At 39.3% G+C, this 12,517-nt stretch overlaps 1 protein-coding gene across 1 annotated transcript in view; it reads right to left on the bottom strand.

The window, feature by feature from the left end:
* LOC306873916 (dachshund homolog 1-like) overlaps nucleotides 1–12,517 on the bottom strand; it is a 63,122-nt gene that overhangs the window by 31,550 nt on the left and 19,055 nt on the right. The window contains exons 2-3 of the mRNA XM_079423475.1: nucleotides 8,792–8,907; nucleotides 4,910–5,035 (exon numbers count right to left, since the gene is read on the bottom strand). Coding sequence (XP_079279601.1) covers nucleotides 4,910–5,035; nucleotides 8,792–8,907 — 242 coding nt within the window. The remainder of the gene's footprint in view (nucleotides 1–4,909; nucleotides 5,036–8,791; nucleotides 8,908–12,517) is intronic.

Raw genomic sequence — 12,517 nt, 5'->3', positions numbered from 1 at the left:
TTTGCATATCGCAGAAACCGTTCCACAGACGACGCTATTGCCTTCACCCTGCACACTGCTCTCTCCCACCTGGAAAATAAGAACACCTATGTGAGAATGCTGTTTGTGGACTACAGCTCAGCATTCAATACCATAGTGCCTGCCACACTGGTTGAGAAGCTCCAGACTCTGGGACTAAACGGATCTCTGTGCAGCTGGATCCTGGACTTCCTGACAGGCAGATGTCAGGTGGTCAGAATGGGCAACAACACTTCATCCCCGCTGACCCTCAACACTGGTGCTCCTCAGGGCTGCGTCCTCAGCCCACTCCTGTACTCCCTGTACACACATGACTGTACAGCAACACACAGCTCCAACGTCATCGTCAAATTTGCTGACGACACAACGGTGATAGGCCTGATCACTGACAACGATGAGACGGCCTACAGAGAGGAGGTGAGAACCCTGACTAAATGGTGTCAAGAGAACCACCTCTCACTCAACATCGACAAGACCAAGGAGCTGGTGGTGGATTTCAGGAGACAGAGCAGAGAACACACACCCATCACCATCGACATGACACCTGTGGAGCGAGTAAACAGCTTCAAATTCCTCGGTTCACATCACTGAGGATCTCACATGGTCCGCTCACACAGATGCAGTGCTGAAGAAGACACACCAACGCCTCTTCTTCCTGAGACGGCTGAGGAAGTTTGGAATGAGCCCCAGCATCCTCAGATCATTCTACACCTGCACTGTGGAGAGCATCCTGACAGGCTGCATCACCGCCTGGTTTGGAAACAGCACTGCTGGCAACCGCAAAGCTCTGCAAAGGGTCGTGCGAACTGCCCGTCACATTGTTGGAGGTGAGCTTCCCTCCCTCCAGGACATCTACACCAGGCGGTGTATAAAGAAAGCCCGGAGGATCATCAATGACTCCAGCCACCCGTCCCACAGACTGCTCTCTCTGCTGCCCTCAGGAAGACGTCTCCGCAGCATCCGATCCCGCACTAGCCGACTGAGGGATAGCTTTTTTCCTCAGGCTATCAGGCTAATGAACAGTAAAAACTAATACACCCTACAGCACACTCCCACTTTACAATATACCACGCACTGCACTTTAATTCCATACAGTTCAAACTGGACTACCAGTACACTACTGCACAAATACAACAATCTTTTTGCCAGCACTGGATACCATCCAATGCACATCCATGACATTTGCACATCCGGTTTATATATAATCTGCTGCATCTTCGCATATTACTGTGTGTATATAACGTAGAATGTGTACTACATACTGTGTATAATGTGTATCGGTAACTGTATGTCTGTCTAATAGTACACTATGTGTACTGAGTATATGTATGTGTATATTACACATTGTCATCTGTATAAGTCTGTACGTATGTATGGTAATGTCTATATGTAAATTGTTTATATGTAAATTGTCTATATGTAAATTGTTTCTGCAGTGTCTGGAGCACGCTCTCAAGAATTTCACTCACGAAGGCACACGTGCTGTGGTGATGTGACAATAAAAGTGATTTGATTTGATTTGATTCCATGTCTGATATTTTGAGTCAATTTTAGAACACATATTGTTTTCTTTGTCATATTCTGGTAGTGTGTGATCCTCAGTTGTTTATTTCCTGTATGATGGTCAGTTTTTCCTCTGTGGCTATTACAAAGTCGGTAAGTGTATGATGTCCAGTATTTTTCAAATCTGTTCAGATTTTATCCAAAGCGACTTACAAATGAGGACATAAGAATCAATCAAAACCAACAAAAGAGCAACAACGTGCAAGCAATATTACAAGTCTTGGTTAGCCTAACGCAGTACAGATAATTATTATTATTATTATTCTTTTAAATAAATAGACATATAGATAAAATAAAATTAGAATAGAGAGTGCTAAAGTTAGAGGGTCAAGTAAAGATGGAACAGATGAGTTTTTAGCCGTTTTTTGAAGATGGGTAAGGATTCGGCTACTCGGATTGAGTTGGGCAGGTCATTCCACCAGATGGGAACAATTAATGAAAAAGTCAGTGAAAGTGTTTTTGTGTGTCTTTGGGATGGTACAATTATGCATCGTTCACTTGAAGAACACAAGCTTCTAGAGGGCATATAAGTCTGAAGTAATGAATTTAGGTAAAGGGGTGCGGAGCCAGTGGTGGTTCTGTAGGCAAACATTAATGCCTTGAATTTAATGCGAGCAGCTATTGGTAGCCAGTGCAAATAGATGAACAGAGGCGTGACGTGCGTTCTTTTCGGCTCATTAAAGATTAATCTTGCAGCGGCATTTTGGATTAATTGTAGAGGTTTAATAGAATTGGCTGGAAGACCTGCCAAGAGAGCATTGCAATAGTCAAGTCTGGACAGAACAAGAGCCTGAACAAGGAGTTGTGTTGCATGTTCCGAGAGAAAGGGCCTGATCTTCTTAATATTGTATAATGCAAATCTGCAGGACCGGGCAGTTTTAGCAATGTGGTCTGAGAAATTCAGCTTATCATCAATCACAACTCCAAGGTTTCTGGCTGTTTTTGAAGGAGTTATGGTAGATGAGCCTAACTGGAAGGTGAGATTGTGATGAAGCGATGGGTTAGCTGAAACTACAAGCAGTTCTGTCTTAGCTAGGTTGAGTTGAAGGTGATGGTCCATCATCCAGCAAGAAATGTCTGATAGACACGTTGAGATGCGAGCAGCTATTGTCGGATATGAAAAGCCATGTTTCTGAATGACAGAACCTAGTGATGCCATATAGACAGAAAAGAGAATTGGTCCAAGAACTGAGCCCTGAGGCACCCCAGTAGCTAGATGTTGAGATCTTGGATACCTCACCTCTCCAATATACTTTGAAGGACCTATCAGAGAGGTAAGACTCAAACCACTGGAGTGCGGTTCCTGAGATGCCCTTTCTCAATAGGGTTGACAAGACGATCTGATGGTTGACTGTATCAAAAGCAGCAGACAGATCCAGCAAGATAAGTAATGAAGATTTGGAAGCCGCTCTTGCAAGTCTTAGGGCTTCAACAACAGAAAGCAAGGCAGTTTCGGTCGAATGTCCACTTCTGAAGCCAGATTGGTTACTGTCCAGGAGGTTGTTCTGTGTGAGAAAGACAGAGACTTGGTTGAACACAACTCGTTCAAGTGTTTTTACAATGAAAGGAAGAAGGGAAACCGGTCTATAGTTCCCTAAAAGAGTTGGGTTAAGAGTGGGTTTTTTAAGAAGTGGAGTTACACAAGCCTGTTTAAATGCTGAGGGAAAAATTCCAGTGCGAAGGGATGTATTAACGATGTGACTGAGTGCAGGTACAACTGCAGGAGAAATGGCTTGAAGGAGATGAGATGGATTAGGATCAAGCGGACAGGTAGTAGGATGACTGGAAAGGATGAGTTTAGAGAACTCTGCCTCAAAAAGTGGAGAGAAGGATGTGAACGAGTATGTTTGCTGGTAAGATATGTTTGATAGATTGTGGTGTGGAAAATTGTGCAGTGAGGTTTGTAATTTTATTAATGAAGAATGTGGCAAAGTCGAAAGTCGAATGTGATTCAAAAGAACTGTTGATACTCAGAGATGGTAAAGTAGTAAATTTCCAATTATTAGAGATGAGCAGACCAGTACCTCCACCTCTTCCAGTCAAACGGGGGGTGTGGGAAATTATTGGAGAGTGCTGCAGGTGTAACATTGTCTTCTGGTTTGATCCAGGTCTCTGTCAGGGCCATGAGGTTTAACCTTGAATGACTAGTAATGGAAGTAATGAAATCAGCTTTGTTGACAGCAGACTGACAATTCCAGAGACCAATAGAAAAAGAAAGTAATGTATTAGCAGACATAGGCAAAGTCCGCAGGTTGATAGGATTGCCCTGTCTACAGTGTGTGATGCGTGGCTTGCGAGTGGTAGTGATAGTATTGATCTGGAAACACATAGTAAGAATAGGTTATATAAACTAAAACAGAAGTGAAACAAGTAGTAGGAATAATGTAGGATAATTAAAAGTCGATACTTATGTCCTCTGCCGGTGTCCCTGTCCAGTGGAGTCGTACGGTAGAGTCGATGGTCTTTACACTCTTCGGTCTTCACACTAGGAGGGCTTTACACGAGGGCTACCGCGACCACTGCCGCAGTATAATAACCTTTTTTATACCCCTCTAACAAATCACTATTACAATTTAGCTGAACCCACTTTCCTGTTTATCACTAAAAATAGCCAAGCAAGTGCAGACACTGACAAGATACGCGATACAGTATGAGACCAAAAGCGATTTCAGCAAGGCTCAACACAGTAAACAAAATAAGCATTTCCTAGCAACGGCAACTGCACTAAACACTAATGAGACAAGTAAATACACTTACGAGCTGATTTTAACTTCCGCTGATAGACTGCTTCTCTTAAAGACTATTTCTTTACACTGTCTTCTGCTGGCGCTTGAACCCACTTTCCTGTTTATCACTAAAAATGGCCAAGCAAAAACATCAAAAACTCTCTAGTGGGTTGTTAACCATTGCGATTAGATCATTAAAGGGATAGTTCACCCAAAAATTCTGTTATTAATTACTCACCCTCATGTCATTCCAAACCTGTAAGACCTTCGCTTATCATTAGAACACAAATTAAGATATTTTTGCTTAAATCCGAGAGCTTTCTGACCCTCTATACACAACAATGCAACAAGTTCAAGGCCCAGAAAGGTAGTAAGGACATTGGCTCTTGTTGGGGTACTATCATGAACGCGCAGTTGAGAATGTTACCGAAGAGAAGAATTGTTGAAAACAGTCATTATTTTTACCTTTTTGTATATATATATACACACACACACACACACACACACATATACGTATAGTGTTGGACCAGGTTTCATAGGGTCTGAGCATTTGGGATAGTTTGACATATGAGCTTCAGTTTAAGAGAGGAACCGACACTTACCCATGCTGGAGGTGATGTCACCATTCTCAGAATCTGTGCCGTGGTTATTATTGCCATGGTAACTATTCATCACCTCCAATTTGATCTTCTTCTTCATGGCTTCAGCAAGTGTGGCAGCTGTTAGGCCTATCAGAGTATTAAAGAGAGAGAAAGAAAACGTGTTAATTCACAATCATTACGTTTTTTTTTTTTTTTTTTGCCTTTTCCAAAAGAAATTCTCTCACTTCTGCTGCCTAAATCTTGTGAGAATATGTGAATATGAATAATTGTTAATAGATTCACCTCACCGCTTTTCCAAAAATGTGCCTCATTCAAATGCTTTTGTGAAAGCAATTATGAATATTTCACATCTCATAATTGAATTTGACAGAAGAGCACACTGGCACTGTAACATTAGATGATAACAACAGGTCTATTATTACCCACAGCATCATCCCAAAGCTACAGTCTGGCCCACGTCACTGTTCTGCAGTCAGTCCATTGACTAATACCTCCGTCTATCTACCATGAGATACCAGCTTTGAAGAGCAGGCCCTGGATCAGCTGAACGAGATGACATCTGTAAGTTGAGACCTGCTCCCCCTGTCATACGCTGATAACTCAGGCTGCCTGGCACCTGCCCATTGTCACAAGTCTCCAATAACCCTTGTTAACTGTGTGTGTGTGTGTACCCCCAGTGCACACATGTTATAATTCAATTAAAATTAGATTAGCTTCCCTTCATTGCACAGAAAGCAGCTTCTAGCCACACAACTCAAACTATTACATGCTACTCCTCTTTCCTCTTCCACAAGCTTTAAAAAGATCTCAGTAAGGCAAAATGAAGGTTGTTTTGTTAAAGTTGTTTTTAGACTGAGATCATTCTAATATAGCCCCCTGGGGAAGAGTGAAAATGTTTTTGGGATGTAGCTTTTTTCCAAGTTATTTACTTTTTGGAGCACGAGAAACAAAAAAAGTAATTGAAAAAGTAATTAATGTTATTTAATGTTATTGCATTAAATAAGAATGTTAAAAATAAATTGTACAGAACTTTATAACAATTTTTAGCTACAATACAATGGTCACAAAAATGTTTTTTTTTTGTTTGTTTTTTTTGTATCCACACTAGTGTACACATCAATTACCAGAGCCTGCATTGAATAGGCAGTTAATCTAAATTTGTGTTTTTCAGCACTTTGCTAATGAATTCCACTCATCATACATGCACAAAACATAATTCTTAAATTTTTTTACACAATTTGTGAAAACATGATTAGTGTTCCTAATCTTATAGATTTTGAATATGCAGTTTTGGGGACATTTGTAATACAACAAATATTGTAATAACAAGAGTATTAACTTGTAAAAGTTTCAAAGGAATTTTGTTAATTCCTTATTCACCTGTAGTGTGCAACAAGTCATGCAAACATATTTAATAAATGCACAATCTTCCACATTGCTTGTTTCATGTGCATGTTGTGCTTTGGGGGATTTTTTACATGACAGAGATATAAGCATGTGCGATCCAAATTTTTAAGATCCTGTAACTGTTTTTGTACCAGAACAACTGTAACCTCCCATTCAGTGGTGTGACAACAACCAAAATGCTGCTCCTCCACTGCTATCTAAACATGCCGCTGTTGGTCGGTTAAAGTGAGTCAGATGAACAATCATCTTGGTTTGACTCATTTATTAAATAACATTGCATCAACATTGGCCTGACTTATATGTTCATACAGAATATGGCAGTTCATCCCGAACACCGACTTTGTGAAAGTATCCATCCAGTTCCGATGTGTTTAAGATCTATCCTTTTAAAGTCTGCGCTCTAGCCCGGGCAAACTGCTCTCAAATATAGTTCTAGAGCTTTCGTATGCTGGCATTTGGTTGCAATTCACAACAGTTATGTGCAAATATGAGGCAAGCTCTGGCAGTGAGCTTTAGGAGCGGGGTGTTTTTTTTCTCACTCTCTCAGTTGCTCTCCAAATGCTTTCACTAAATGTCAAGATCAGAGCATGAAAGCCAAGGTCCCTATTCAGCCTGTGAAGAGGACGATATCAAAGCATTCCCCACTCTCGGTCTACAATCCACTCAAAGAGGGAAAAAACTGTCCTCTCTCTTTTTCTCTCTATCTCCCTAGTGGCCTTTGAGTTCCCATCTCTGTGGCTGACACTGATAGTGTGACCTCTGCCGAAGATAAAAGAGGCCTGTGCTATTGAGCATTTTCTTTCTCCCTCTCACTCTTTCTCTCTCCATCACCTGCTCTTTCTAAACGAGTACAAATGTGCGGCCCTTTTCGGGCTCTCTTTGAGAAGTCGTAACGAGCAGACTGCGCACGCACATACACAAAGAGAAGGGCAGCTTAGAAGTTGGTGCCTTTAGCTTCAGGATGCAGGATGGACAGAAGTTGTGATGTTTTAAACGACACTCTTTTGAGCAAGTGGAGAGCTGACACCACAGAGGCCGAGGTGAACATATCTCCAGGCAAAATCGAATAGGTTTTAATCATAATATCACAACACAATAAAGGGCAAATTAGAGTTGGCAAGATGAGGTTACATACTACCACGGGCAAACCTGCATTGTTAGTGTGGAAACAATAGCTATGTTTTGTTGGCTTTGGGCTTTTCCATAGCACAGCATGAGTCAGATTGTTTATTTGTGTCACTTCAGATAAGTGCTGTTTAAAGTGACTGACACAGAAATATAACAGGCTTCAACTGGTCTTTAAAAATAAGCACTATTTCAAGCAACTTAACTAAAGAGATAAAGAAAACAGAACTGAAGTTAGTTTCATATTAAAGCATGCATTCTTATCCCTGCTTAACACAGAGGAAATTGTAAGGAAGCCATTTGGAATATGTATTTGGAATATTGGTAAAATTGTTTATTTTGATTTGATTATGTATCCATTTTTTGGTAAGTGTGATGTTGCATCACAATTAGCATACTATCCGTCCTAAATAGTATTCAAAATTATAATTAGTATGTCCCAAATCGTAGTATGCTGAAATGAGTATTCCAAAGGTACCCGGATGGTTTACTACTTCTGGTAGAAATTCAAATTGCAGATCGATGCACAGTCTAATGGCTAATATTGCCCGCAACAAATTGCGCAGTGGACGAGGATTCGATTAGAACTACAAACTACAAACATGGCAGATATGCGAGACCGAGGGACGGGTAGAGAAAGGGGTTTGAGTGATAAATAATCAATATCTAACCTGTTGAAAAAATATTTATTTAATGTTATCCGCATTGTATTTCATCTGCAGTAACACTGTGAACTTTTATAATGATACATTTGGTCATTAACTTTTAAATGCATCATTGTGCAAACATATGAGGAGAGTTCTCCGCATGATAGACCCACGACTGGCAGATCAACATGCCTCTTGATTTCTCTCCAATATAGTAGAAATTAAATCAAACAAAATATGGATAATGTTAATTCTGACAAGATGTTTGACAGTGCAGTTTATAATTATGACGAAACAGTATGTCCCAAAGCTTGCCTACTATTCTTCTACATACTCAAAATATGTACTTTTTCTTCACAAAAAGAGTACATAATTTTAGGACATAGTATAAGTAGGCAAATTGAGACAGCAGTGGACTTGCACAGAGACTTCTGTGCTCTTCTGATTGGCTGTGATTTGTGATTGATTTTATCGTGTCTGGTGTGGACAAACAAATAGCTTGTTGCTGGAGTCTTATTGTATCATGTCTGGTTAGGACACAGTGTAATTCTTCATTTAAACCATTAACTGACTACTTCCTTTTCCTATTCTCCTTTCACCTTTAAATACAAATGCAAAATTCTGCTTTTCTCATTTGAGAAGAAATTAGATTTGTTTGTTCTGCCAGTAACATTGAAGTAGGAGCATTTCCTCATTTTCTTACCAGTGTGAGACATCATTCCTGAGGACATGAGTCCGGAGACGGAGTGGGGCAGGATGTGAGGGCTCTCGGGTGATGTCACGCTCTGGGTTCGTTTAGGAGGTCTGCCAGGTCTGGAGCTGAAAGATGGACACATTGGTTACATGTAACAACCTATCTAGAAGCCAGTGCATTTCTTACACATTAGAAGTTGCAGTGTAGACATTTTTGTTAATTATAATGGAATTGTTATGTTTTTGCTGCATCATGTCATTCACAAGAAGTGTAGACAAGGAAGGTACAGATTGATTAGAAACTACCAAGTAGGCCTGAGGCTAGTTGTCAAACGAGAAAGTTGTCAAAAGTGCCTTATCCCATGGTAACTATATGTTCTCAATTGCCCTATTACACAAATGTGTGTTTTCTCTAGCAGTGGTTTGCTATGCTGGTTTCAAACACCCATTTTAAATGTTCTTAAATACTGCAACTTCTACTAATAATAATTTAGCAAATTCTGTTTTCTAAACAAAAATTCCAGTTTCATCTGATTTTTCACCATATTTAACTTTGGCAAACAATGGATAAATAAAAATAAAACCACACAGGTATACACGATAAAAAATATTTATTAATTGTAAATAAAACAAATATTATTGGAGTACATTTTACAAAAAAATATATATATATTCTTTAAAATTTCATATTTAATTATGTGTGTTACTTGCTGTTTTATTTTATTTTATTTATTGGTCCTTGAATTGTTTTCCATTTTTTATTATATTGACTGAAAAGCCGATAATATGCTGTTCGACTCCCAGAGGGGCATGCTGTCAGAAACATCAACTTTTGTTCAATTAACTATATTTTTACTTCCGAACAATAATAGTGGAACTGCTTTTTTTTAGTCAAGACTTGTAGCCAAGGTTATACACAAAGTGACCTTCTCTAAAAAAATTGTTCACTGCAGTAAAAAGTGTGACAACTAGTCCCAGTCTCCCATATATATTTTTTAAAACAAGGCATGGCTAGCACACACTTTTACATTTCTGTTCAGAGTTGGACTAATCTACTATGCATACTAGCATGCGTCAGTAAATACTCTCAAGGACAGTCTTTTCTGCCATCTCCTGTACCCCCTCCCCTCTCTTTTTTCTCTCTCTAATTAGATTACACAGTAGACTCATCTCCCTTTTCCATAATCAGCCGATTTTTTACTCATGTATAATGCATGCTGCGCACCTTGTTACCTGCTCCTGCGCATTCATGTGCAATTAAAATTTGTTGAGTTTACATGTGCTAAAATCAGCCACGGCTCTCAGAAGAACACACAAATGACATCTGCATTAACCCAAGTCTTTATCAACCAAGTTCACCTAATTGAGTCTGAATGGGAGGGGAAATAGGTTATGGTCCATTTTCACCTTTTTGACTCAACATGATGCACCTCTGATTGTTTTGTTTTGTGTATCTTTGTCTGCAACTGAATAGGTGTCAGGTTTTAAGAAAACCTTTAATGGAAAGCACTTACTTTTTAAAAAACTTTCTTAATCATTTTGCTGAGCATTCCAGAAAAAAGTCCTCTATTTCATGCAGATCCTCCACTCACACCTCCCCCAGTGCTCGTGAGCGCCAATCATCCTTCATAAAATATTAAACTCCCCGCCGTTTGCCCTTTTAAAATCTCCCTCTCTCAATTCCCTAATTGTAGTGTTTCTTTATCTGTCCACTGCAGAGAGTAAATAAATGAACAAAATAGCTATTTTATCACAGCGCCTGACCTTTGAAACGGGAGAGGATTATCACAGGTTTATTTCTCACCCCATTCTCTCACCCCACACACACACACACACACACACACACACACACACAATATGAGTCAGGAGTGTTTGTGTCTGTCTTTGACAGAGATGATTGCTGTTGTACATGGATGCAAATTTTTGTCTGGATCTTTTTATTTATTTAAAAAATAGGATAAAATTAAATTCATACATACATTGACTTTATTACATCTCATCTTAAGTAAACGATTTTACTGTCCTATTGTTCTAAGATCATAACTTTAATTATTGAAAAGGAAAATCTTTGGAAAAAGTAGTTTGGCATTAACAAATATTTGAATGAAACAGCTTTGTAAAATGTGAAAATGTGTGTACACTCATATGTATTTAGGTGTAAGGCAAATATGTTATTACTTTTTACTTGGTCACACTACCTGGCATTTTTAGAGTCATAGCTTTTTTGGAAAATGGTAAAAAAAATAAAAACATTCACAACCGTATGAAATTAACATGAATAGAAAGAGTGCATTTCTACGAATCTAGCACATTTCTAAACCTAGATTCTTTAATGACTCATGAACAGCATTTTATTTCAACTCATCCTAATACACGTCTTCTTCTTATGAACTCACACACACACACACACACACGTTGGTTTTTGTGGTTTATGCGGACTCTCCATAGGTGTAATGGTTTTTACACTATTCAAACTTATTGACACTTTATTTTCCTTTTTTTGATATTGTGCAGTGCTTTGACACAATTTGCATTGTAAAAAGCGCTATATAAGTAAGGTGACTTGACTTGACTTTTATATTGAACAAACTGTGTGTGCTATTGCCCTACACCAACCCTACACCTAAACTTAGCCCTCACAGGAGACTTTGTGCTTTTTTAGATTTTCAAAAAAACACCATTTAGTATGTTTTTTAAGCCTTTTGAATTACGGGGACATAGGCAGTGTCCTCATAAACCACCTTCATATTGTAATACCTCTGTCATACCCATGTCATTATACAAATTTGTGTCCTCATAAACCACATAAACATGCACACACACACACACACACACGCACTTCTCATCTGTTTCCAGATGAGATCCAGGTGGGTTTCATTCTGTGGTCTTTCCATCTCAGTTTTACCAACACGCAGTTGAAACCCATGAGGTTTTGTGTTTTATATCCACACAAACATGATCATCCTTTTTCCGGTACTGCTGGTCTGATTCAGTTCACAATAACAGCAAACTCTTAGAGACGTGCTTGAACTCTATTGCTAATGATGCAGCTCTGGTGAAGGACTGTATTCTCTCTTCCTACAGCCATGCTGAACGCCTAACAAGCTGACATTTTTAATAATTCCTAATGGGGCGATATTTTAATTGAACTGATACTGATGGAATCAGATTAAATGTGGTTAAGCCGTGCAGCGGAAATGACTCAGATCAGCAGATAAGGCACCATTTGAACTCTCTCTCTCCCTGTATGATTCATTAACTACGACCCCCTTCCGTTCGCAAAATGAAGAGTTTTTTTATCACTGCAATTTTTCTAGATACTTCATTTGAGAGGACAGATGTGCACAGGAAACAAGACTTAAGATTAATATGGTAGTATATGAAAGAGTGAGTCAGAGGGGGGTGGGAGAGAGAGAGAGAGAGAGAGAGAGAGAGAGAGAGAGAGAGAGAGAGAGAGAGAGAGAGAGAGAGAGAGAGAGAGAGAAAGAGAGAGAACAAAAATGCAACGTATAACTCAGGGTGCCTTTGAGGACATTTAATTAAAATCTAATCCTGCATTCATTAAGGCTCACATAAATTAAGCTGTCATTCATAAGATTTATGGATTCTCATTTGCATACCACATACAATTCATCAATTACTGGGGTATGAAAGGGGCACAACCCCCTCTGGGCTGCCCACTGTCACAAACAAAAGAGGGGGGAAAAACCGAGAGAATTAAAAGATGGGGGAGGGG

This window comes from Barbus barbus, assembly GCF_936440315.1.
Source record: "Barbus barbus genome assembly, chromosome: 8".
Taxonomy (NCBI): domain Eukaryota; kingdom Metazoa; phylum Chordata; class Actinopteri; order Cypriniformes; family Cyprinidae; genus Barbus; species Barbus barbus.
The sequence above is the reverse complement of the archived record's forward strand: the minus strand, read 5'-3'. Positions and strand labels throughout refer to the sequence as shown.